Here is a 26868-nt window from a genome sequence, read left to right as displayed (position 1 = left end):
ATACACCTATTGAATTTATCAGTCGAAATATAAATAGACTGAATTGCAACATAGAAAACGAAATGTTCTTAATCTGAAAGTATAGGATGATAATAGCTAGAGTTGGTGCATAAAGCTAAGTAGTAAACAAGTGGCTGTTCTCTGTCTTTGCAGCGCAGCACTCTGTAGACGATTTAGGGCAACTGTCCTGGCAGGGAGATCTGGACGTTCCTAATATCTCCTACAGTATGTAACATATTCTCACTATGGAGACCCCTGCTTCCTGCCGGGGGAACAGCCACACACCTGCTTTCTGCTCCCGCCAGATAAGACCACTCTCACACACTTCACACACCTTGACCCTGGGCCCATAGAGTGGGTTTGGCGGCTAATCGCACCAGCTCCTCATAATGCAGGGCATCAGAGCAGACGCCCTGCCACTATCATTAACCAGCCCAGTACAGCTTTCAGAAAGCATGGCTGTCTGGCGTACCTGATGCTGAACATAGAGAAACAACTCCACAAGGAGGAGTGGAAAACAGGCTTGAATGTCTGTGCTGGTCTGTTCTCCAAAGTATGAAGCAGTCATGGGTTCTGTAGATGATTAGGATAGACAAGGAGGGTGACAAGCATTAAAATGGTTGCTATGTTATGATTAACAGCGTGTGTGTGTGTGTGTGTGTGTGTGTGTGTGTGTGTGTGTGTGTGTGTGTGTGTGTGTGTGTGTGTGTGTGTGTGTGTGTGTGTGTGTGTGTGTGTGTGTGTGTGTGTGTGTGTGTGTGTGTGTGTGTGTGTGTGTGTGTGTGTGTGTGTGTGTGTGTGTGTGTGTGTGTTATTGTGTTTGCAATTCCATAACCACTTCTTGTAAATTTTAGGTGTCTGCAAGGTAAGTGGTATTTTGCCATGTGACAAAAACAAATACTGTTTTACATTTGCCTCGAATTCAAATATTTCCTTGCAAATCTATATAGTTGTTCAATATGTTCATGTCTTTATACAACAAATGTATGTGAAAATTAGGTAGGCTAATTGGGGTTTGAACAGCAATCCTCGGCCTTCCTGTTAGGCCACATCACTGCTGCCTGGTGTTACAGTATCTGTCATTACAAAGCCGAGGGCTTTTCCACCTCAAACAGCTGGCTGTCAACAGGCTCTCTGTCTGCTCCCTGTACCTCCTGTTACTATCACCAGTTTGACATCCAGTATTGGCACTGACCCAGTATATAGCTTACTCTCTTATTTCTTATTTCTCCTGTTTTCTTTATTATATTTATATATATTGTAGTGACCTGCACAGACAGCTGTGTGTTATGTGTTATGCTGTTCGTTGGTTGTGTTGTACTTACCAGTACCCAGTTTTCACGGGGTCCGACATGCCAGTCAAACTGCTATCTGCCAACCACAGGAATGCCTGGAATGTTCTGGTGCCGGGCATCCTGATGGTTGGTGGAGCGGCGGGTGGCGGGTTTGGGGGGGTTTGGCTGGGGGGTGGAGCATCACCAGTTTAAGACCATGCTTAGCCATTGTTCTCTCTCTTACATCTGGTCTTATCCAGAAACAGTCACGGTTGATTTATACGGGTATCCTTATTCGGCGTGGGCTATGGCCAAACAGTAGCCTGTGTTGAGTTTGTTTATTAAATTTGGAATTTTTAAACTCAATTCTCTGTCTGGACAATTGTTCATTTATGATCTAGCCAGGTCGTTACGATTTATACAGTGCCTTGCAAACGTATTCACCCCTCTTGGTGTTTGTCCTATTTTGTTGCATTACAACTTGTAATTTAAATTGATTTTTTCATGTAATGGACATTTAAAAAATGTCCAAATTGGTGAAGTGAAAAAAAAAACGTTTCAAGAAAAAAAATAAGAAAAAAAGGAAAAGTGGTGTGTGCATATGTATTGACCCCTATGCTATGAAGCCCCTAAATAAGATCTGGAGCAACCAATTACCTTCAGAAATCACATGATTTGTTAAATAAAGTCCACCTGTGTGCAATCTAAGTGTCACATGATTTCAGTATATATACACCTGTTCTGAAAGGCCCCAGAGTCTGCAATACCACTAAGCAATGGGCATCACCAAGCAAGAGGCACCATGAAGACCAAGTAGCTCTCCAAACAGGTCAGGGACAAAGTTGTGGAGAAGTACAGATCAAGGTTGGGTTATAAAAAAATATCAGAAACTTTGAACATCCCACGGAGCACCATTAAATCCATTATAACAAAAAATTAAAGAACATGACACCACAACAAACCTGCCAAGAGAGGGCCGTGCACCAAAACTCACGGAACTGGCAAGGAGGGCATTAATCAGAAACAACAAAGAGACCAAAGATAACCCTGAAGGAGCTGCAAAGCTCCACAGCGGAGATTGGAGTATCTGTCCATAGGACCACTTTAAGCCGTACACTGCACAGAGCTGGGCTTTACGGAAGAGTGGCCAGAAAAAAGCCATTACTTTTATTTTTTTATTTTTTTAAAAAACATTTGGTGTTCGCCAAAAGGCATGTGGGAGACTCCCCAAACATATGGAAGAAGGTACTCTGGTCAGATGAGACTAAAATGTAACTTTTTGGCCATCAAGACAAACTCTATGTCTGGTGCAAACCCAACACCTCTCATCCCCCCGAGAACACCATCCCCACAGTGAAGCATGGTGGTGGCAGCATCATACCGTGGGGATGTTTTTCATTCGCAGGGACTGGGAAACTGGTCAGAATTTAAGGAATGATGGATGGCGCTAAATACAGGGAAATTATTGAGGGAAACCTGTTTCAGTCTTTCAGAGATTTGAGACTGGGACACAGATTCACCTTCCAGCAGGACAATGACCCTAAAGCAACACTTAAGGTGAAACATGTAATGTCTTGGAATGGCCTAGTCAAAGCCCAGACCTCAATCCAGACCTCAATCCAATTGTGAATCTGTAGTATGACTTAAAGATTGCTGTACACAAGCGGAACCGATCCAACTTCAAGGAGCTGGAGCAGTTTTGCATTGAAGAATGGGCAAAAATCCCAGTGGCTCGAAGTGCCAAGCTTATAAAGACATACCCAAGAGACTTGCAGCTGTAATTGCTGCAAAAGGTGGCTCTACAAAATATTTATTTTGGATACTCTTGCATACTCAAGTTTTCAGCTTTTTGTCTTATTTCTTGTTTGTTTCTGTCATGCAGGTGAAAGAGGACCCAAAAGCGACTTGGCGAAAACAGAGTCTTTAATCCAGTAAAGTAAATACAAACAAAAAACACAACTTTCACTCGAAATGACGAGGACAAACTGGAGACTCGATCTTGAACAGCAGGTGAACAGCAGGTTGCCTCGGGAAGGCACTTGAACCAGACAGACTCAGACACCTGCTCACCACGCAGCATCTGAGGAAAACACGACACGACAGGGCGATACACAAACACAGCACGGTGAATTCTAGACAAGGAACCGACAGGACAGGAACGGAACACAAAGGAAGAAATAGGGACTCTAATCAGGGGAAAGGATCGGGAACAGGTGTGGGAAGACTAAATGATTGATTAGGGGAATAGGAACAGCTGGGAGCAGGAACGGAACGATAGAGAGAAGAGAGAGCGAGAGAGTGAGAGAGGGAGGGGGAGAGAGAGGGATAGAAAGAGGGAAAGAACCTAATAAGACCAGCAGAGGGAAACGAATAGAATGGGAAGCACAGGGACAAGACAAGATAATAAATGACAAAACATGACAGTACCCCCACTCACCGAGCGCCTCCTGGCGCACTCGAGGAGGAATCCTGGCGGCAACGGAGGAAATCATCAATGAGTGAACGGTCCAGCACGTCCCGAGACGGAACCCAACTCCTCTCCTCAGGACCGTAACCCTCCCAATCCACTAAGTATTGGTGACCCCGTCCCGAGAACGCATGTCCATGATCTTATGTACCTTGTAAATAGGTGCGCTCTCGACAAGGACGGGAGGGGGAGGGAAGACGAACGGGGGTGCGAAGAAAGGGCTTGACACAGGAGACATGGAAGACAGGATGGACGCGACGAAGATGTCGCGGAAGAAGCAGTCGCACAGCGACAGGATTGACGACCTGGGAGACACGGAACGGACCAATGAACCGCGGAGTCAACTTACGAGAAGCTGTCGTAAGAGGAAGGTTGCGAGTGGAAAGCCACACTCTCTGGCCGCAACAATACCTTGGACTCTTAATCCTGCGTTTATTGGCGGCTCTCACAGTCTGTGCCCTGTAACGGCAAAGTGCAGACCTCACCCTCCTCCAGGTGCGCTCACAACGTTGGACAAACGCTTGAGCGGAGGGAACGCTGGACTCGGCAAGCTGGGATGAGAACAGAGGAGGCTGGTAACCCAGACTACTCTGAAACGGAGATAACCCGGTAGCAGACGAAGGAAGCGAATTGTGAGCGTATTCTGCCCAGGGGAGCTGTTCTGCCCAAGACGCAGGGTTTCTGAAAGAAAGGCTGCGTAGTATGCGACCAATCGTCTGATTGGCCCCTCTGCTTGACCGTTAGACTGGGGATGAAACCCGGAAGAGAGACTGACGGACGCACCAATCAAACGACAGAACTCCCTCCAAAACTGTGACGTGAATTGCGGGCCTCTGTCTGAAACGGCGTCTAACGGGAGGCCATGAATTCTGAATACATTCTCGATAATGATTTGTGCCGTCTCCTTAGCGGAAGGAAGTTTAGCGAGGGGAATGAAATGTGCCGCCTTAGAGAACCTATCGACAACCGTAAGAATCACAGTCTTCCCCGCAGACAAAGGCAGACCGGTAATGAAGTCTAGGGCGATGTGAGACCATGGTCGAGAAGGAATGGGGAGCGGTCTGAGACGACCGGCAGGAGGAGAGTTACCCGACTTAGTCTGCGCGCAGTCCGAACAAGCAGCCACGAAACGGCGCGTGTCACGCTCCTGAGTCGGCCACCAAAAAGCGCTGGCGAATAGACGCAAGAGTGCCTCGAACACCGGGATGACCAGCTAACTTGGCAGAGTGAGCCCACTGAAGAACAGCCAGACGAGTGGAAACAGGAACGAAAAGGAGGTTACTAGGACAAGCGCGCGGCGACGCAGTGTGCGTGAGTGCTTGCTTAACCTGTCTTTCAATTCCCCAGACTGTTAACCCGACAACACGCCCATAAGGAAGAATCCCCTCGGGATCAGTAGAAGCCACAGAAGAACTAAACAGACGGGATAAGGCATCAGGCTTGGTGTTCTTGCTACCCGGACGGTAAGAAATCACAAACTCGAAACGAGCGAAAAACAACGCCCAACGAGCTTGACGGGCATTAAGTCGTTTGGCAGAACGGATGTACTCAAGGTTCTTATGGTCTGTCCAAACGACAAAGGAACGGTCGCCCCCTCCAACCACTGTCGCCATTCGCCTAGGGCTAAGCGGATGGCGAGCAGTTCACGGTTACCCACATCATAGTTGCGCTCAGATGGCGACAGGCGATGAGAAAAATAAGCGCAAGGATGAACCTTATCGTCAGACTGGAAGCGCTGGGATAGAATGGCTCCCACGCCTACCTCTGAAGCGTCAACCTCGACAATGAATTGTCTAGTGACGTCAGGAGTAACGAGGATAGGAGCGGACGTAAAACGTTCTTTTAGAAGATCAAAAGCTCCCTGGGCGGAACCGGACCACTTAAAACACGTCTTGACAGAAGTAAGAGCTGTGAGAGGGGCAGCAACTTGACCGAAATTACGAATGAAACGCCGATAGAAATTAGCGAAACCTAAAAAGCGCTGCAACTCGACACGTGACCTTGGAACGGGCCAATCACTGACAGCTTGGACCTTAGCGAGGGTTAAAGGTAGTGTCTCAAATCTGATACTGGGAAGATGACTACCATCTAAGGCGAACATGGGCGTAGGCTTCTCTAACTCTCTGAAAGGAATGTCATGTTTCCGAACCCATGCTTCGTCCATGAAACAACCCTCAGCCCCAGAGTCTATCAAGGCACTACATGTAGCACCCGAACCGGTCCAGCGTAGATGGACCGACAAAGTAGTACAGGATCTTGATGGAGAGACTTGAGTAGTTGCGCTCACCTGTAGCCCTCCGCTTACAGATGAGCTCTGGCTTTTACTGGACATGAATTAACAAAATGTCCAGCAACTCCGCAATAGAGGCACAGGCGGTTGGTGATCCTCCGTTCCCTCTCCTTAGTCGAGATGCGAATCCCTCCCAGCTGCATGGGCTCAGACTCTGAGCCAGAGGAGGGAGATGGTTGCGATGCGGAGCAGGGAAACACCGTTGATGCGAGCTCTCTTCCACGAGCCCGGTGACGAAGATCTACCCGTCGTTCTATGCGGATGGCGAGAGCAATCAAAGAGTCCACATCTGAAGGAACCTCCCGGGAGAGAATCTCATCCTTAACCACTGCGTGGAGTCCCTCCAGAAAACGAGCGAGCAGCGCCGGCTCGTTCCACTCACTAGAGGCAGCAAGAGTGCGAAACTCAATAGAATAATCCGTTATGGACCGTTCACCTTGGCATAAGGAAGCCAGGGCCCTAGAAGCCTCCCTACCAAAAACTGAACGGTCAAAAACCCGAATCATCTCCTCTTTAAAGTTCTGGAACTTGTTAGAGCAATCAGCCCTTGCCTCCCAGATAGCTGTGCCCCATTCTCGAGCCCGGCCAGTAAGGAGTGAAATGACGTAAGCAACCCGAGCTCTCTCTCTAGAGTATGTGTTGGGTTGGAGAGAGAACACAATCTCACACTGCGTGAGAAAGGAGCGGCACTCAGTGGGCTGCCCGGAGTAGCAAGGTGGGTTATTAACCCTAGGTTCTGGAGGCTCGGCAGGCCAGGAAGTAACAGGTGGCACGAGACGTAGACTCTGGAACTGTCCAGAGAGGTCGGAAACCTGAGCGGCCAGGTTCTCCACGGCATGGCGAGCAGCAGACAATTCCTGCTCGTGTCTGCCGAGCATGGCTCCTTGGATCTTGACGGCAGTGTAACGAGCGTCTGAAGTCGCTGGGTCCATTCCTTGGTCGGTTCCTTCTGTCATGCAGGTGAAAGAGGACCCAAAAGCGACTTGGCGAAAACAGAGTCTTTAATCCAGTAAAGTAAATACAAACAAAAAACACAACTTTCACTCGAAATGACGAGGACAAACTGGAGACTCGATCTTGAACAGCAGGTGAACAGCAGGTTGCCTCGGGAAGGCACTTGAACCAGACAGACTCAGACACCTGCTCACCACGCAGCATCTGAGGAAAACACGACACGACAGGGCGATACACAAACACAGCACGGTGAATTCTAGACAAGGAACCGACAGGACAGGAACGGAACACAAAGGAAGAAATAGGGACTCTAATCAGGGGAAAGGATCGGGAACAGGTGTGGGAAGACTAAATGATTGATTAGGGGAATAGGAACAGCTGGGAGCAGGAACGGAACGATAGAGAGAAGAGAGAGCGAGAGAGTGAGAGAGGGAGGGGGAGAGAGAGGGATAGAAAGAGGGAAAGAACCTAATAAGACCAGCAGAGGGAAACGAATAGAATGGGAAGCACAGGGACAAGACAAGATAATAAATGACAAAACATGACAGTTTCACAATAAAACATATTTTGCATCTTCAAAGTGGTAGGCATGTTGTGTAAATCAAATGATACAACACCCCCCCCAAAAAAAATCAAAATTGGAAAATGCCAAGGGGGGTGAATACTTTCGCACGCCACTGTATATATTCACCTTTTAAATTAGTTATACTTTTTGATATTGATTGCTGCACTGTTGGGTAGAGATGGCAAATTAAGCAATTCACTGTACTTGTGCATGTGACAAAAAAACATATATTTGAACTTGACATACATGTTACGTGTCTCCACCACATCATTATAATCCTGCTACAATTCACCATACTGTAACCCTGCTACAATACACCATACTGTAACCCTGCTACAATACAACATACTGTAACCCTGCTACAATACACCATACTGTAACCCTGCTACAATACACCATACTGTAACCCTGCTACAATACACCATACTGTAACCCTGCTACAATACACCATACTGTAACCCTGCTACAATACGTCATACTGTAACCCTGCTACAATACACCATACTGTAACCCTGCTACAATACACCATACTGTAATCCTGCTACAATACACCATACTGTAACCCTGCTACAATACACCATACTGTAACCCTGCTACAATACACCATACTGTAACCCTGCTACAATACATCATACTGTAACCCTGCTACAATACACCATACTGTAACCCTGCTACAAAACATCATACTGTAACCCTGCTACAATACACCATACTGTAATCCTGCTACAATACATTGTACTGTAACCCTGCTACAATACACCATACTGTAACCCTGCTACAATACACCATACTGTAACCCTGCTACAATACACCATACTGTATCTCTAGCATCTCTCTTCAGTCCCTAAATTCCTTTCAAGTTCATTTCAAGTGTGTGTTGTGATATTCTGGATCTTTTCCCCATGCATTCACGTGGAACTGTAAATATGTATTAATGAATATCCATATGCTAATAGGGAGACATAACAGAGTCTACAATCAAGATAGTTACAAGAAAAACAACTGCTTAGCACAATAGGAATGACCTCAAATTTTATTGAGCAAAATCCTTTAGTTCTCTGTGGGGGCGTACACTCTACTCATACAGACACTATAGGACTGCAGGCTAACGTTCAGTAGCAAGCTCATATAGCTCACGGTAGGTCATTTATGTGGTTGGCTGGCGAAGTGTCTGTTGGAAGGCTTGTGCAGTGAGTGTGATTTATAAACGATATCAGTGAGTGGTTTGAATTGGCAATGTCTATCCATCTCCACTCTTCCATGATGGGTTGGCCAGGCAGACGTGTCCCTTAAGCCACTGTGGACCACAACAGATTTATTAGACACAGCTAAAGGCCAAGCCGCTGCCAAACAGGAAATGCTTCAGGAGATTCCACTTCATTCATTTAAATGACAAACATTGAATTGATAAAATGTGTTTTTGAAGCGGGTGAAGATATCTCTGCCAGCTGATATAAGAATCTCCATTTGGAGGAGTTTGAGGGGTGAGGTTCTTCCTGCATTGTTTGGAGGTCATTGCGAGGTTGTTGGAGAATTTGAGAGAGAGAATCTTATTGTTACAATAAAACTATCCAAGATGTTTGACAGATTAGAGGTATGTTGGAGTGGAACAGCCATAAATCAGAGTTAGAAATTATTTGTCCTCAAATGAGACATTAACTTTGCAAATGACTAATTGGTTGTGAAAATACAAATATGGCCAAAGCTAAGTTGTGTTACGAATGTAATAAATGCTAATCTGTTTGTCGTAACTGACTTAAGACAATAATGTGAGGTCATTGCCAGTGGGCGTAGACTAATGTGGGTCGACTATTTCATAATATTGTTTCAAATGTAATTTCGTCATTCTGAACCCCAGGCCTTTTTCCTTCAGAAGTACCTCCTTTCACAAAACCTAACTGTTTTTGAGGTCCAAAAAATTATCCTTTGTCCATCGTGCCAATTTCAGATATCAAGTGAACAAACATTACCCTTGTCTTAAGGATTTTTTATGTCCCCCTTCACCCTCACCCCTCTGGCTGTGACATCCACTGACGTGCATCCTGCTTAATTATTTTTTCACAAGTTGCTCCCTGATTTTGTCCCAGGGGGAATTGGTTTCTTCTCATCCCAATCCATTTAAGGTGACCTTGTCTCATAGGGACAGTGCTGCAGCCCTCTCACTCCCTTTTTCTCTAATCCCTGAGGCTCCACATTGGTAGGGGAGGTCAAGTACACCAAGCAGGTGTCACCTGCATGACAACCTCCATTATGGGGATCTCTCCAAGTCTCAGGTCTAAAGGCAGACATTTCAGCTAAGTGATATCCCAGAAAGGAGGGGTACTGAAGAGGAGACTGTATACAGTATATTATTATTTAACTAGACAAGTCATTTATGAACAAATTCTTATTTACAAAGACGGCCTGGGAACAGTGGGTTAACTGCCTTGTTCAGGGGCAGAACAACAGATTTTTTACCTTGGCAGCTCAGGGATTCGATCTCGCAACCTTTGGGTTACTGGCCCAACTCTCTAACCGCTAGGCTACCTGCTGCCCCACTATATCACTAAGAGAGACAGTCAAAGACCCAGTGCAGAGGAGTAAGACAAGTGGAAAAGGAAATGGCTGGGCAGAGTGTCTTAGCTGTGACCTCTACTGTTCACTCCAGACTGGGAGGGTGTTAAAAGCTTGACCCCTGAGTAACCTCCCAGTAGCGTGAGCCCCCCAGCCGCCCATCACCCCTCCTGACCAGTCTACTGTGACCACTTCACTGTATCTTCGGCTGCCAGGGGCAGCCAGGGGAGGAGGAGAGGCATGCCACGCATGGCCCTGCCAGCTAGATCCTAATGGACAGGCCTGAGCACCAAGACGGACTGTAATCCAATAATAGTGGGCCATTGTGACTGAGGCACAGAACTCTCTACCTTCACACAAATACGACTCTCTCCCCACTATTGTGAGTTTTCTGTCTATAAATATACAGGAAGAAATTCTAAAGGATTTATTCATGGTGATATAGTTGATGGGATAATATTCTCTTTGTTGCCTGTCTTTGGAAAGAGGCGCAATCCATTTTTATTTTAAGAACCAGGGCACTATTCAGAGTTGGGGCTCTTGCAAGACATCTAAAGTGCTTCTTGTTAAGGTCATGTCTGTTGTGACATAACAGTTTGTGTCATAGCATGCCAAATGTTGCGTTATAGATATGGAAATGTGAACAAATTGTTTGCAACTGGTCATTTAGATAATCTTCACATTATTTTCGATCGTAATCCAAAATCAATCAGTCAATCAATGCAGCATGGTGAAGGTAAATCATAGATGAATTCAGATGTATAAAAGATGCTTGTGAATAGTTCACAAACCCATAACGGCTATCGAGCGACACTGCTCTCACTGACCTCGTTCCTTTCTGTTCTCAGCAAGAGCCACATTGGTAGAAGCTGTGTTTTCCTCCTCTCTCCTGATGAGCATATCTCTGAGCAGTCTCTGCTCTGTGCTGTAGGAATCTGGAACAGTCAAATGCACAATATCAATTGATTAGAATCCTTATTCAGCCTGTCTATTAAAGAAGCAGGCTAAAGGAAGTGATTAGGTTGGCTTCATGAGTCTCATGCTCTCTTAGTCCCACATGCCTTTAACAGTGGGCTGGGTGGCTGTGGGCTGGGTGGCTGTGGGCTGGGTGGCTGTGGGCTGGGTGGCTGTGGGCTGGGTGGCTGTGGGCTGGGGCTCAGCTCTCTATCCACTCGCCTTCTGATTTTGTATTATTTATTTTATTAGTTTAATTTTACGTTTATTTAACTAGGCAAGTCAGTTAAGAACAAATTCATCTTTCTTTATCTTACTGATAAACACACTGATACCCTCACATCACCTCTAGTGATCCATGGTCATTTCATGCATTATGCACTGCTGTTGTGTGTATTTGTCCAGTGAAATCACATTTGAAGGGCCGGAGATGGATCAGCATGTACGGTGTGTGTGTGCGCGTGTGTGCGCGTGCAAGAGCAATATGCATATTGATGCCATCTGAGTTTTGATGGTACTCTGCATTATGAATTGGCATGGAAACAGATAGATATGCATTAATTAATTGCTTACTTAGTGTCTTTAAAGTGTCTTTATGTCAAATTGGAAAAATAATGATCTTTCTTCCATCTCCATATCAGGAGTTGGTGCATTTATTCTTGAGAACGTATCACTTCAGAAAAGAATCGCAGAGCCTCCTTGAATTCCAATGTGCCTGTTGAGCATGAGTTGGGATTCAGTGTGTATGACAGTGTTTACTATTCAGTTAAATTATTTTCACATTTGTATCATGTTGTGTGAATGTGCTTTGTGAAAATGATACACCAACTTGCACAGCAATACAAACATAACTGTACAGCCTTTTGTAGGGAATTTGTATTTGTGATCTCACACATTAAAGCACATGTTAAGTGTGTTGCAGGTAAAAGTCCTTGGGAGGCTAGTATGCCTTATTATAGTTCTCCTCAGGTTTAAGAGACTCCTATTCATTCTATCCTTTACATAGCATTCCATTCATAATGGAGACAGCAAGGAGGGGACAGCAAGGAGGACAGCAAGGAGCCATCAGGCCAGGTAGTCGTGAGGCACAGTCCTAGGGTCCTAGGGTTGAGAGAGAGAGAGAGAGAGAGAGAGAGAGAGAGAGAGAGAGAGAGAGAGAGAGAGAGAGAGAGAGAGAGAGAGAGAGAGAGAGAGAGAGAGAGAGAGAGAGAGAGAGAGAGAGAGAGAGAGAGTATATATATTTAAATTCACACAGGACACCAGAAAAGACAGGAGAAATACTCCAGATATAACAGACTGACCCTAGCCCCCCAACACATAAACTACTGGAGGCTGAGACAGGAGGGGTCGGGAGACACTCCGTTGGGCAAGTAGCTGAAAGGTCACTGGGTCAAATCTCTGAGCCGAGTAGTTGAAAAATCTGTCGATGTGCCCTTGAGCAAGGCCCTTAACCCTAATTGCTCCTGTAAGTCACTCTGGATAAGAGCATCTGCTCAAATGTAAAGCATTCCTCCTGTCTTCCCAGCATAGCTTTTTATTTCATTAGTTTGCTCACACAGTTGGAAACATCACACCATATTAAAGACAATGTCAGGCGGGTTATTTGAAGGATTCATTTACATCTATATATTGTATATAGATACACAGCCTTTTATTAGGGCAGGGATATATTGCTGTCTCTATCTGCATTAGGGTTGCATGCTCTAAAGGTCATTAATAAGAGACATGCATTATTCACCAACTGTGAATTTTGATGGCAAGGTATAAAACAGCATTTTTGATGTAAACAGGGAAACAGTCGGACACTAGCGAGAGATGACGGGATCACGCAGCCTTCAGCTTGGGGGTTGAAGTAAAGATGAAGTATAAGACCACTGGCAGGGCTTATTACCTGCCGGGCTGGAGCACGAGGAACCAGAGAAGAGAGGAAGGGTGACAATTACACAGCCATTCAGCTACAGGGCACGGCGTATGCTAGCATGAAATGCTATTAGCGGGCCGACAAAGTTGTGAATTGAATGCTATAATGATGAAAAATCCCTCTATGACATATCCAATCATGTTAGGATGGAGATGAGTGTTATCTGCACTCCACCTGTCAATATCTATTATGAGGAGAGAGCAGCACAGGGCAGTGGTGGACATGGAATTGCTTCTGTCAGCATGACGCCAACGAGCTAGCCAACACCAGAAGAGCAGCAGTGACCATACCACACCTGTCTGAATACTAATACCAGGGAGAGCAGATCTAGCATGCATAGCAGGACAGCTACAGTACTGTATGTGGCCCAGACACTCAGTGCTACTATTGAAGAAAGGCTGTTGTTCTGTAAAGGGAGGTTCTGCCATTACGTTGAAGGGATAGCTCATTCAAAGCTGGACCAAAGCTGACACAAATGGAGCAAATGGCTGAGAGATACAAACCATCTGACACCCAAATGCCAAAACGCTGCAAGAAGCCCAGGCAGGGCTGTGTATTTGGTGGTTTGTTGGCTGTGATGTGTACAGGGAGGGACAATGTCTTAGCTAATGTGGAAAGCCGATGGAGTGTCTACATTTTTCAGAATGTATTTACTCATAAATAGAGACACAGGTGCACGCAAACACACATGCACATACACACACACACAGGAATATCCACAATCAGCTCATCAGAGAGAGAGAAAACAGCAGTGAGTGCAAATCAGTGCCCAGTAGGGTGGAGAACGAGCAATGAGATGTGTGTTTTGTTATGCACATCAAATCCTCTAGCTTTTCGGCATAATGGTGGTGGTGGTACATTGAGCTGCAAGCGACAAGCTCTCATTCCAGCCACAAATGGCTGGTAATTGCAGCTCGGTGGGAATGGCGTCCCAAAATCACAATTGTGGCTGATGCATAGTCATCACACACTCTCTGCTGGCTGCTTCATTAGGCAACACCTCAGAGTAGATTTAGTGTGACGAGAAGAAGAAGGACAGGCCCATACACACACACACACATATATATATATATATACACACTGAGTGTTCAAAACGTTAGGAACACCTTCCTAATATTGATTTGCAGCCCCTTTTGCTCTCAGAACAGACTCAATTCGTCGGGTATGGACTCTATAATGTGTCGAAAGCATACCACAGGGATGCAGGCCCATGTTGACTCTAATACTTCCCACAGTTGTGTCAAGTTGGCTGGATGTCCTTTGGGTGGTGGACCATTCTTGATACACATGAGAAACTGTTGAGCGTGAAAAACCCAGCAGCGTTGCAGTTCGTGGCACACTCAAACCTGTGCGCTGGGCACCTACTACCATACCCCTTTCAAAGGCACTTCAATATTTTGTTTTACCCATTCACTCTCTGAATGGCACACATACACAATCAATGTCTCAATTGTCTTGAGGCTTAAAAACCTGTCTCCTCCCCTTCATCTACACTGATTGAACGAGATTTAAAAAGTGACATCAATAAGGGATCATATCTTTCACCTGGATTCACCTGGTCAGTCTATGTCATGGAAAGAGCAGGAGTTCCTGATGTTTTGTTCACTCAGTGTATATCCTCTGTATCCTGTAGTGTTCACTCAGTGTATATCCTCTGTATCCTGTAGTGTTCACTCATTCAGGGAAGCACAGCGTGTTTACTCTCTCCCAGACCTGTAACACGAACATAGTATTGACATCCTAAACAAATCCATAACCCATTCAGAAACACAGCTCTGTGTTGTTCACATTGAAGACACCCTGATGAAGGGAGTTGTTGCTTAGGGAAATGAAAAATCTCATATTTGTGGCATGAAGGAAAACGCGGGTTGACTTCAGAACTGTGTTATTGAATAAAATAGAGGTGTGAGAGCCGAGAGTGGGCCAGTATGACAGGCCTGTTATCAGTAGATCGTCCCTTGGGTGTTGTCCTGGAAAAGCAGGAACCAGGCTTCAGCAGCAGGCAGAACTGACAGAGAGAATGAGAGAGAAGTAGAGAGAGATGGAGAGAGAAGGAGAGGGATAGAGATAGGGAGAGAGGGCAGGAGAACCAGGCAGAAGACAAGGGTTTTGGATTTCTGAGGGGTGCAATCCCCAATAATGTGAGACATCAATCAGGACCATTTCCTCGTGCTGTGTGGACACTTTCTATTAAAGCTCATTAAGAGTGCCAGATAGAATGCAAGGAGTCTTTTATGCTAATTTCCCGTTCATCATGTTGCAGTGTGATATCGGCTGGTCCCATTAATCTGGCAATGGAGAACAGTGGCTTTGAAGGCCATATCTTATAATAGCAGCTATTTGTCTTCAAACAAATCATTGTGGTGCACATTCTCATGAACTGTCGACACCGCCCATCAGTAATGGCATTTTCTAACACCAAAATCTTGAGAATCTTTATTTTTTTATATAGCCAAGTTGATTACAACGGCAAACTATGATTTACTGGCAAAAACAAATACCTTTCAACTATAATTATAAGTCAAATTACAGTCTTATGCATCGGCTTGGGTTTAGATTATCACATATCAGAATATTTTTGGTGTGATATGGTTCAATAATATAGAGTAAAATACAGAAACATGACTAAAAACATCTAAGATGTTTTTATGGGAAAGGAAAATAAATCATTTGCCTTTATGGAGCAGTAATGATGCATTTAGCACTCTCATCTCCTCTTGTATCCTTATCATTTCAGGTGTTTGGACACTCTCATCTCCTCTTGTATCCTTATCATTTCAGGTGTCTGGACACTCTCATCTCCTCTTGTATCCTTATCATTTCAGGTGTCTGGACACTCATCTCCTCTTGTATCCTTATCATTTCAGGTGTCTAGACACTCTCTTCTCCTCTTGTATCCTTATCATTTCAGGTGTCTGGACACTCTCATCTCCTCTTGTATCCTTATCATTTCAGGTGTCTGGACACTCTCATCTCCTCTTGTATCCTTATCATTTCAGGTGTCTGGACACTCTCATCGCCTCTTGTATCCTTATCATTTCAGGTGTCTGGACACTCATCTCCTCTTGTATCCTTATCATTTCAGGTGTCTGGACACTCTCATCTCCTCTTGTATCCTTATCATTTCAGGTGTTTGGACACTCATCTCCTCTTGTATCCTTATCATTTCAGGTGTCTGGACACTATCATCTCCTCTTGTATCCTTATCATTTCAGGTGTCTGGACACTCTCATCTCCTCTTGTATCCTTATCATTTCAGGTGTCTGGACACTCATCTCCTCTTGTATCCTTATCATTTCAGGTGTCTGGACACTCTCATCTCCTCTTGTATCCTTATCATTTCAGGTGTTTGGACACTCTCATCTCCTCTTGTATCCTTATCATTTCAGGTGTTTGGACACTCTCATCTCCTCTGGTATCCTTATCATTTCAGGTGTTTGGACACTCTCATCTCCTCTTGTATCCTTATCATTTCAGGTGTCTGGACACTCATCTCCTCTTGTATCCTTATCATTTCAGGTGTCTGGACACTCTCATCTCCTCTTGTATCCTTATCATTTCAGGTGTCTGGACACTCATCTCCTCTTGTATCCTTATCATTTCAGGTGTCTGGACACTCTCATCTCCTCTTGTAATCCTTATCATTTCAGGTGTCTGGACACTCTCATCTCCTCTTGTATCCTTATCCTTTCAGGTGTCTGGACACTCTCATCTCCTCTTGTATCCTTATCATTTCAGGTGTCTGGACATTTTTTTCTCTGTGTCTGGACACTTGTAATATGTGGCAGACAGGCAAGCAGGAAGGCAGGCGAGTGCAGGCAGGCAGCACAGCGGTTCTATCAGACCAGATCTGTCCCTGGGCGAGTTGAGTCTTCATGGAGAGAGAGACTGCAGCTCGAGGCAGATCATATTCTTCCATCTCTCTCCAGCCCCAGACAACAGGCTGAGCAAAAGGACTGTGGGTGCTGCCAACTGTGAAATGAATTGAACTTGTGATCCGAGGGGTAGGGACTAGTATTCACCCTGAGGAGGCATGTGTGTGTCCACGCAAACATTAGCCCATGACAAAGGAACAACAGAACCCAGAGGCAATGCATCCCAGGTCAGTTTCTTTCCACACCAAGATGACTACGGACATGGCTGGATTACTGCACCAGTTGACTTGGGTGATATTGCATCTTTTTCATTTGGCTCTTGTGAGGGATAACATTTTTGGGAAGAAATTGTGTTCAAATCTGTAATGTTAAACATGTCAGATATTTTTCAATCATTAATATTCTCTCAATGATAATCTTTCAAAGAGCCACATTATTGTTGTAGGAATAGACTTTCAACCAGTAAATCAATAATTACACAGGGGACCAGAAGGTTAAGAACACCGGCTGAACACATGCTCACCATTTTGGGGATATAATATAATTTTATCAGTGGACTCAAGAATTCAATTACACTACAGCTTGCTTCTGGACACACTGATAAATATTTGTAGGAGGCTGTTACATTTTAGTGGAAAATGTATTTTTATTGTCTGCCCACCCGACACAGAGGGGATGGATGGAGGCTTGAAACAGACTGCCGATGCATGCAATACAGAGAATAGGCCATCACAAGTGCATTGCTTTAAGCAGTTTGTGTCCCTCCAAAGGGTCCCAGAAATGCAGTCTCTGGCAGGCCCCATGGATACAATGCAATCTCTGCTGCCCCACATTAGAACTACCCTGAAACCTACTCTGAGTTCAAATTGCACCAGTCACACAGCAGCAGCACTGAAATCCTTAAGGTGGATGGTTGTGGTTTAGAGTTTAGAAGTGACAAAAGGCTCTCTTCGGTCAAAAAAGTGTCTAAAATTGCAACCAATAGAGCATGATTTCACTAAGTATATATTTACATCCACTGATTCAGCTCAGTGTAAAGCACTTTAAAGTAAGGATACATGGTGAGAGGAGCAATAATATAACAGCTATCTAGAACCTGGAAGTTTTTTTTGGCTGTCCCCATAGTAAAACCCTTTGAAGAACCCTTTTTGGTTCCAGGTAAAACTCTTTTGGTCCCAGGTTTTAAAATAACTATTGGGTTCCATGTAGAACCTGTCATGAATTTACCTTCATTAATCTGATGACTGTTATTTATTTAATCCACTAAATATGTTTAATTGTTACCCGATTAAATTAATCATGTAACAATTAACTCATTAGGATTTGGGGCACCACGGAAGAAGTTGTTAACTTCTTGCGTCGAGCCAACCCGGATCCGGTATCATGACTACAGCCTCAAGCCCATTACTTGCAATGCAACGTTAACTATTCATGAAAATCGAAAATGAAATGAAATCAATATGCTAGCTCTCATGCTTAGCCTTTTGTCAACAACACTGTCATCTCAGATTTTAAAAAATATGCTTCTCTAAGAATATCGCAAACTAGCATTTAGCATTTAGCGTTAGCATTAGCATTTAGCGTTAGCATTAGCAGGCAACATTTTCACAAAAACCAGCAAAAACATTCAATAAATAATTTACCCTTGAAGAACTTCGGATGTTTTCAATGAGGAGACTCTCAGTTAGATAGCAAATGTTCAGGTCTTCCTGAAAGATTTTTTGTGCAGGAGAAATCGGTCCGTTTGGTGCGTCACGTTTGGCTACCAAAAAAAAAAACCCAGAAAATTCAGTTATCCAAACGCCAAACTTTTTTCCAAATTAACTCCATAATATCAACTGAAACATGGCAAACGTTGTTTAGAACCAATCCTCAAGGTGTTTTTCACATATCTCTTCAATGATGTATCGTTCCTGGAAGTATGCGTCTCCTTCTGTATCGCATGGTAAAATGATTGCCACTGGGAATTACGCAACAATTTAGACGAAGGACACCGGATGGCCCCCTGACAAATGTAGTCTCTTATGGCCAATCTTCCAATGATATGCCTACAAATACGTCACAATGCTGCAGACATCTTGGACGAATGGCAGAGCGCATAAGCTCGTTCACAGCATATTCACAGCCATATAAGGAGACGATAGTAAAACAGAGTGTCAAAAATCCTGCTCATTTCCTGTTTGAAGTTTCATCTTGGTTTCGCCTGTAAGATCAGTTCTGGGGCACTCACAGATAATATCTTTGCAGTTTTGAAAAACGTCAGAGTGTTTTCTTTCCAAAGCTGGCAATTATATGCATAGTCGAGCATCTTTTCGTGACAAAATATTGCGCTTAAAACGGGCACGTTTTTTTTTATCCAATATTGACATAGCGCCCCCATAGGTTGAAGAGGTTAAACAAGTTACCATCTCCTGAATTAAACTCTAGAAGATATATAAGTTATACATGGATAACAGTAATTTATTAATCATTACCTCATATGTCTCATATTTCTGAACGGTCGCAACCTTCTTGGGTACGCAAAAACCCCAGCCTTGAGTACTATACAAATTGGTTTAAATATTTATTTACTAGCTAACTAAATAATAACACAGAATACACATACACACTTCCATGAGACAAAGGTCCCTAGTGGACTGACAAGATATGATGGCGTGTTCCATATATGGAGAGGGGGTGGGTAAAAGAGTGAGAAAAAGGGACATTTATCATGGATACATTCTAGGACGGTCCTCACATGAATCACATACCTTGCACACGAACCACCGGCCATTTAGAATAAGTAATGAATAAGTAATGAACGTATTTACATGTTGAATGCCGTTCGCCATTTCTCTGTCGAAACGAGCCCGCCTTCGGAAGAATGTAGGTTTGGTGAGCCTTTCCTGTGGGCCACTTGTGCATGTTCTGATTGTCCACCAGAGCTCAAAATGTCCTTCTTCTTAGTTGTCTGGTCTCCAATGAGCTGTTTCCTAAGAACAGCTACACAGCCGTACCAGTGATTGTCTGAGAGGGGAGTTTTCTTCTCCTCTTACTCAGGTAGATAGTCAAAGGTCCAAACCACTTTACATTCTCAGCTGCAGACTGGTGGCGTCTTGGTCTAGTCTAGTGAGTTTCTTCTTGACCTCATGTTGAGGTTAAATTCGAACCATTTAAAACATTTGGACCACGGTCTCACATCTTTCTGGTCTGATATGTTAGTTCTTGGCCAGTCCTTTTAAGCACTCTGGTCGAAAAGGGTGGTTCCATTACATTGACATGCTTTTCTGACCTCACTCGGGGAGTGGCTAGTTACTGTGCAAAGGAAATGATTAGAAGTTATCCCTTATGATTCCTAAAATCCCATTCCTGTCTTAACACAACTATGATTTGTTATATCCTATGCACAACATATTGGATGGAAACTTGACATATAAAGGGGGTATCCATTTCAAGTTACAGTATTTGGTCCATACAGTTTTTAATAACATCACAAAATAAAAAGCAATATCACATTCGTTTTCTACATCTCCCCACTGACCATTTCCCACATTCTTTATGATAGAATTATTGTTCCATTTTCCACTTTTTGGATGTCAGAGAGTAAAGTTTTGGCGAGTAAAAGTCTTCTGGAGACTAAGGACATCTCAATCCCAATACTAGAGAGACAGAAAGAGAGTTCTCTCCTGCTTAAATTTTACGACGAGGTGTGAAGGTGTCAAAACCCCCACCGTTCCCTTCACCCCCCCCCCTTTTGCAGGTGGGAGAGGGTCTGGTGATTGTCAGTCTTTGCCAAGCTGATATGACCCATTGTGATCCTCGCGTGTAGAAATGTCCTTCACCTGGAACCGAAAATGGTATTCTTATGGGGAGAGAATAACTCTTGAAACCATTGAAGGGTAACATTTTGTTGAAAACTGTCAAACCTTGCAAGTAAGAGCATCCTGATGAAAAAGGGTAATGCAAATATAATGAGACAAGTCTTTAACAACTCTAAGTATAGTGGAATTGCAACATAATTAAGACAAACTAACAACAGTGTGTCACGTTCTGACCTTTTTTCCTTTGTTTTGTCTATATTTAGTATGGTCAGGGCGTGAGTTGGGGTGGGCAGTCTATGTTTGTTTTTCTATGTTTGGTTTCTGTTTCGGCCTAGTATGGTTCACAATCAGAGGCAAGTGTCGTTAGTTGTCTTTGATTGAGAATCATACTTAGGTAGCCTGGGTTTCACTGTTGGTTTGTGGGTGTTTGTTTCCTATGTCAGTGTTTGTGCCACACGGGACTGTTTCGATTATATTCACTTTGTTATTTTGTATTGTGTCGTGTTCAGTTTATACTATTAAAACATGGACACTTACCACGCTGCGTTTTGGTCCGATCCCTGTTACTCCTCTTCATACGAAGAGGAAATCTGTCGTTACACAGTGATAAAAAAAGCTGTGACATTAGACTGGAGAATGAGTGGTAAAATACCCCTCTACCTCAATAGTCTGTACTCCAGCCTACCCTACAAGTCATGATTAACAACCTTACTGCTTCTCCCAGATCTGAACAGTATTTCAGTTCAAAACTGACCACAGATCATTTGTCAAGGAGAGATTTTTACCTCCAAAAATGGCTTGTGCATACATCAAATATTAATACCTCTCCAGAATACATTGTTATGGAAAATGTTCAGGAAGGTAGTGAATGAGTTGCTTTACTAGGCATATGATGTTCATGTCTCAAGGCGATGCTGGTCGAATATCATCTTGGTGTTACATTACCAGGACTAAGGAAAGGCAGCATGACATTCATTTATATACAGTCCATTTGGACCCCTTGACTTTTTCCACATTTTTTTACGTTACAGCCTTATTCCAATATTGATTTAAAAAATAAAATAAATCTACACACAATACCCCATAACGACAAAGCGAAAACAGAAACTACAAATTTAGCTCAGGTACATCCTGTTTTTATTGATCATCCTTGAGATGCTTCTACAATTTGATTGGTGTCCACCAGTGGTAAATTCAATTGATTGGATATGATTTGGAAAGACATACACCTGTCTATATAAGGTCCCACAGTTGACAGTGCATGTCAGAGCTAAAACCAAAGCCATGATGTCGAAGGAATTGTCCGTAGAGCTGAGAGACAGGATTGTGTCTGCAGCATTGAAGGCCCCCAAGAAAACAGTGGCCTCCATAATTCTTGAATGGAAGAAGTTTGGAACCACCAAGACTATTCCTAGAGCTGGCTGCCCAGCCAAACTGAGCAATCTGGGGAGAAAGGCCTTGGTCGGGGACGTGACCAGGAACCCGATGGTCACTCTGACAGAGCTCCAGAGTTCCTCTGTGGAGATGTGAGAACTTCCATCTCTGCAGCACCACCAATCAGGCCTTTACGGTAAAGTGGCCAGACGGAAGATGCTCTAAAGTAAAAGGCACATGACAGCCCGCATGGAGCTTTCCAAAAGGCAACTAAAAGTTACTCTCAGACCATGAGAAATAAGATTCTCTGGTCTGATGAAACCAAAATTGAACTCTTTGACCTGAATGCCAAGCATCATGTCTGGAGAAAACCAGGCACCGCTCTCCACCTGGTCAATACCCTCCCTACGGTGAAACATGGTGATGGCAGCATCATGCTATGGGGATGTTTTTCAGAGGCAGGGACTGGGAGACTAGTCAGAATTGAGGGAAAGATGAACGAAGCAAAGTACAGAGGGATCCTTGATGAAAACCTGCTCCAAAACACTTAAGACCTCAGACTGGGGCAAAAGTTCACCTTCTAACAGGACAATGATCCTACACACACAGCCAAGACAGCGCAGGAGTGGCTTCGGGAGAAGTATCTGAATATCTCTTTGAGTGGCCCAGCCAGAGCCCGGACTTAAACCTGATTGAACATCTCTGGACAGACCTGAAAATAGGTGTGTCCTGTGACGCACCCCATCCAATCTGACAGAACTTGAGAGGATCTGCAGAGAAGAATGGGAGAAATTCCCCAAATACAGGTGTGCCAAGCTTGTAATGTCATACCCAAGAAGACTCGACGCTATAATCGATGCCCAAGGTGCTTCAACAAAGTACTGAGTAAAGGGTCTGAATACTTACGTGAATGTAAGATTTCATTTTATTTAAATTATTTTTTGAAAACATTTCTTAAAACCTTGTCATTATGGGGTGTTGTGTGTAGATTGAGGAAGGGGGGAAAACGATTTAATCCATTTAAGAATAAGGCTGTAATGTAACAAAATGTGGAAATCAAATCAAATCAAAAACGTGAAGGGGTCTGAATACTTTACAAATGCGCTGTATAGCATTCAGAATATAGCGATATTTAATTAGAAGGCTTGAATATGGCGTTCAAATATTATGACCTTCATGAACACAACCATCTGTGTTGCAAATGGAGGCTGCTTTACTTAATCAATTATAATGCCTAAGCTTTTAAGCCGCATTCCTCCAAATATCTGAGATATGCATAATAATGACCTCATTACAGAAGGCACGGCAGAGTGATTGGGCATTGTGTTGGGGAGATTGGATGCAAAACCCACTTTTATCATTTGTAATCTATCCTTCATAGGACCCCGAAGAAGAAGAAAATGGAGGAAGGCAGATTGTAGGGGAACAAGAAAGCGTCAGGCTTTTCATTGAGAAACCAGCCAGTCAGTTCAAAATTGAAACCAGACTGATTCATTCTAGGCACGAATGCAGCTCCAGCCATCTACGGTGTTTGTGATGCAGTCTATTGCAAGGTTCATGAAAAGACACTTTATCAATGACATGGGCTACAGCATCTACAAAGAAAATGTATCAACTGTTACCAATTTTGAAAAAGAAGCTAGGAAAATATATCAGAAGAAAATAGTGGTGTTCACTGAGAATATCTTAGATATTTCCCCTTTCCCCCTAGACTTCTCCCAGATCTTTAATTTCTCTAACTTTAAATGTTTTGCAGCTATGTTTTGGTCTTAAACATTTAAACCATTCATTGACATGTGCACATTTGATTTGACATCACACTTGTATTACTCAAACAACAATTGGTAGTTAGAGTCTTGTCCCATCGTTGCAGCTCCTGTACGAACTCGGGAGAGACAAAGGTTGAGAGCCATGCGTCCTCCGAAACATGATCCTGCCAAGCTGCACTGCTTCTTGACACACTGCTTACTTAACCTGGAAGCCAGACGCACCAATGTGTCAGAGGAAACACCGTACAACCAAAGTCACACGGAGTCACTAGAGCATGATGGGACAAGGAGATCGCGGCCGGACGACGCTGGGCCAATTGAGCGCCGCCTCATGGGTCTGCTGGTCGCTGCCAGCTGCAACACAGCCTGGAATCAAACCCGGGTCTGTAGTGATGCCTCAAGCACTGCAATGCAGTGCATTTCCACTTACAAGTCTGTGTGTTTGTCATATGTGCAGTGTGGTAATGCCATATATAAAAAAAGATGTATCAAAAGTTCCTGTTTTCTGCTTTACTTCGAGGCTGAAGCATCTCCACGAGCCAAACTAACAAATTCTCTCTCCTCTTCTCCAATGCCCTCTGACTCCAATCATCTCTTCACCACATCTATCTCCATAACATTATTTCACCAAGTGTTCCACAGAATACCAGGTATGGTCCACTTACTTCAAAATCTTGTTACTTGTGGTGCTCAATGACCACTTTAAAGTCTTTCATACACAGCATGAGATTGACAATTGCCAGACGTGCTAGACGAAAAGTGATCATCATAAGCCCTATTTTGCACCAGAGAATGACCAGATGATGGGAAGGGCTATTCATTGTGGTGGAGGGAAGTGAATAAGAGTATCTTTCTTCAGTCATCTCAACATCTCAGTACATAAGATAATCACCCCACTCCTACTCCACTTCTAAAGCTTAATCGTCATTTCATCTGATCCATTAGTTCCAGTCAGCAGATGAAAAGTCAACCTGAGGCCTGATCCAGTTGACCATGCCTTAACATGTCTCCTAATGGGATCTCAAACATGAATCACTTTCACATTCATTCCAAAAAATGACATTTACAGTATTATAGCTTAAATGCCCAATGCAGTCATTTTTATCTCAATATCAAATAATTTCTGGGTAGAAATGAAGTCCATTACTGTGATTGTTTTCAATCAAAAAGTCAAAAAGAAACAAAAATAACTTCTTACCAAGATTGGTCTGGGAGTGTTCTGAGTGGGGAGGGGAAACTTGTGAAAACTATTTAACTAATTTACGACCTGGTGATGTCACCAGGCAGGCCACAACTCCATCCCACCAAAACAGGCTGACATTTCAGGTGGTCTTTTCAAACAGCTCTTACATTAAAATGGCATTATCACCGTTTTCTTTGTTTTGACTGCACCAGGTTTTTGTGTGTATACACACACACACACACACACACACACACACACACACACACACACACACACACACACACACACACACACACACACACACACACACACACACACACACACACACACACACACACACACACACACACACACACACACACACACACACACACACACACACACACACACACACACAGTACGCAGCATTCCAAATAATTTACAGAACTTGTTCTGGAGTGTTGAACTTTTCATAGTAGTTCTCGCAATTAGCCATAAATGGTTGGCAGGGATCCAAGATAAATGGAGTAGAACATCTCATCCTATGATCATTTGTTCTGCATCCCATTGCAGTGATGTCCTCGGTGACAACGTAAAGTTTGATCAGCAACGTTGTTGTAATATCATAACCATTGACAAACAGCCAGGGTTGCTCATGAGAGTGTGTAGTTTATTACAGAAAGACCTCCGGCTGGCCTACATAGAATAGTGTATCACAACACATCACATTCAACCCCATCTGACGAAACCAGTTATGCTCTGCTGGTTTTAACATGATTGTCTTCTCTTTGAAGACATCACCATTCTCTATTGGACTTGATATCATAACCTTAAAAGGCCTCAGACTGTCGCCAAAGTTTGCTGTTAGCCCAAAAAGTCAGGCAGAGCGAACCGAATTTCATTAGCATCTGTCTGTTCACGTCTTCTGAAGTTGTATGCATTGAGGCACTGCTGTAGTCGTATAGCCGTGTGAGCATCTCTTCTCTGAGCACGGCATTGCATGCACAGTTAATTAAATGTGTACACACCCTGGTTTGATTAATCTGCCCACAGGAGTTTGTCAACGTTATTTATGATAACCAAAATAATGCAGTTCATCTCTACACATCCATGTTGGGATGTAAGAAAGCAGAAACAACATTTGAATATTGCCTAGCATTTTAAATGCATAACGTTTTATATATGAAACGAATAGTAGACCAACAACAAGAAAGACTCCCTCAAATTGTATAGACGTACTGATTACTGCATGTTACATCAAAGCGGTGTTGGTCTTTAGCAAATTAAAGCCATTTAGAATACGATTACACACATTACAATTTAAAGGACTTCATCGGGATGCATAGGTGTCTGACATTTTGCCTTGGCAATGCCAGTACTCAGTGGAAGTGACTAGACAGACAATTAAAATGTCCTAGCCAAGGAAAAGGCTTAAAAACGCAGACTGACAATAAGACGCAATGAAGCCCAAGTCAGATAACGAGATCAGGGAGAGGAAATGAAATCTACAGTGAGTGCTGGCACTTGACCCCATTATTCAGAGTGAGCGGAGAGGTGTGTCTCGGCTTTATTGCCCTTTGCACTGACTGCGTTCGTTTGAGAAAATGATACGATCTTTGTTGCTGCTCATGGCCTAGTTTCAACACTGAAACGAATTAAGTTATGATTGGACACCTCATTGGAGATTTTTATTTGAAATTACCTCAGATTGGATTGTTTTAGACTGTTCAAAGTTGTTCAAAGTTGTTCTGTTTTACCACTCGAACTACCACCAAACTTTCTGATTCATGTGTTTTTGAGGAAAGTTTTAAACCTAACAATTACCAATATTGACATAACTTGTTTATTTAGGTGTGCGCATAGAGATCATACAATTTATGACATGTTTTGATTTATTTCTGTGGGTGTGT

At 43.6% G+C, this 26868-nt stretch overlaps 1 protein-coding gene across 5 annotated transcripts in view; it reads left to right on the top strand.

Annotated features, from left to right (window-relative positions):
* The window catches only part of LOC124015164 (protein shisa-6-like), a 67506-nt gene that overhangs the window by 14484 nt on the left and 26154 nt on the right, over positions 1-26868 (top strand). For 3 of the 5 annotated variants that reach the window (XM_046330162.1, XM_046330163.1, XM_046330161.1), the window contains exon 5: positions 154-225. The exons of the other annotated variants lie outside the window; for them this stretch is intronic. In XM_046330162.1, coding sequence (XP_046186118.1) covers positions 154-225 — 72 coding nt within the window. The remainder of the gene's footprint in view (positions 1-153; positions 226-26868) is intronic. 5 annotated transcript variants of the gene reach the window in all.

Source organism: Oncorhynchus gorbuscha, linkage group LG26, assembly GCF_021184085.1.
Source record: "Oncorhynchus gorbuscha isolate QuinsamMale2020 ecotype Even-year linkage group LG26, OgorEven_v1.0, whole genome shotgun sequence".
In the NCBI taxonomy this organism is placed as follows: domain Eukaryota; kingdom Metazoa; phylum Chordata; class Actinopteri; order Salmoniformes; family Salmonidae; genus Oncorhynchus; species Oncorhynchus gorbuscha.
The sequence above is the reverse complement of the archived record's forward strand: the minus strand, read 5'-3'. Positions and strand labels throughout refer to the sequence as shown.